We start from the raw sequence: 1,196 nt of genomic DNA on the forward strand, positions 1-1,196 counted from the left end.
GCGTTTAGATCTTGAATTTGAAAAATGATTTGCCGAGATCAAAAAAAATGGAAAAAGTGACAAAATTTTAGCTCTTAGTTCCATCACTTTTCCATTCACTTTTCATTTCCCTCTGCAAATCCTACTAAAATCCATTATCCAAACACGGCCTTAAAGCATTCAATCAACTCTATCAAAGCAAACCATCCAGCAGATTGCAGACTAAATACGCTTCACATCAAGCATTTCCTTCTCTTTCTTTTCATCCTATAAACCAACACAAAAATCAAAAATAAAGATCTTCCAAACTAAAATTAAAATTTTACATCCAAGCAAATTACCACAAGACGAAGAATTATATAACGAATTTTCACATAAAATCATGATACATCAATCGATCTCAAGTCGAACATGAAATTAGACCGATCCACACAAACGCAGTCATATATACGTATATCCATATGCATTCGTGTAGATAAAGCTATAAGCGCGTATACAGACAAACACACGAACACATATACATATATAAAATGCAACTCGAACAGAAACAGCGTCAAATTGGAAGAAAGAGAGCTCAGATAATCGATCTAAACACTGAGAAACCGAAACTGAAACGCACCTGGAGTGATCAAAGCTCTGAACAGAGTCGAACGATGGAGAAGAAAGTCTCAGATCTCAAATCCACAGAGAGAGAGAGAGAGAGAGAGAGAGTCAAGAGGAGAGTAATGGAGAGATTTAAAGAGGAAACCCTAAGGAAGGAGGGGGCACTCAAGTCCAGGGAATCCCGTACCCGTTCCCGCTCTGATGAGTTCGCACGTAGCCATTTTTAGGCCAAAAAAGTAAGGATTTGCCGGGGAAATTAATTAAAAATGTAAAATAATCTCATATTTTGCTTAAAATTGTGATTCAGTTACTGACCCTGTTGAGGAAGGATTATTTGAGCTAAAATAGTCAATAAAATACAAAATAGACTAAAAATTTTAATAGGATAAAATATCACATTTAATTCATAATTATTTAATTTTTTTTCTTACAATTATCAAATCAACTACAAAAAAAATAAATATCTTTCAACTTTCCAAACGAGGCCACTATATACAAATGATTGAATTTCTTCCATGTTGAGATCTTATTATGAGAGAATTTGAGGGTCATAATGCCGCCCATTATGGGTCTCGTTTAAATGATTCGAATCGTTCATTTTTTAAAGCTCTCAA

General features: G+C 34.4%; 1 protein-coding gene across 3 annotated transcripts in view; it reads right to left on the reverse strand.

Annotated features, from left to right (window-relative positions):
- The window catches only part of LOC114306238 (soluble inorganic pyrophosphatase 1), a 6,177-nt gene extending 5,278 nt beyond the window's left edge, over window positions 1-899 (reverse strand). Inside the window, exons 1-2 of one of the 3 annotated variants that reach the window (XM_028251442.2) lie at window positions 599-850; window positions 184-246 (exon numbers count right to left, since the gene is read on the reverse strand). In XM_028251442.2, coding sequence (XP_028107243.2) covers window positions 184-186 — 3 coding nt within the window. In that variant the 5' untranslated portion in view covers window positions 187-246; window positions 599-850. Of the gene's footprint in view, window positions 1-183; window positions 247-598 lie in introns of all 3 variants that reach the window. The other 2 variants (XM_082919233.1, XM_028251443.2) reach the window with 2 other exon arrangements.
- Window positions 900-1,196: the final 297 nt, after the last annotated feature.

The sequence above is a fragment of the Camellia sinensis genome, chromosome 3 (assembly GCF_055761805.1).
Source record: "Camellia sinensis isolate YWXY chromosome 3, ASM5576180v1, whole genome shotgun sequence".
Lineage (NCBI taxonomy): Eukaryota > Viridiplantae > Streptophyta > Magnoliopsida > Ericales > Theaceae > Camellia > Camellia sinensis.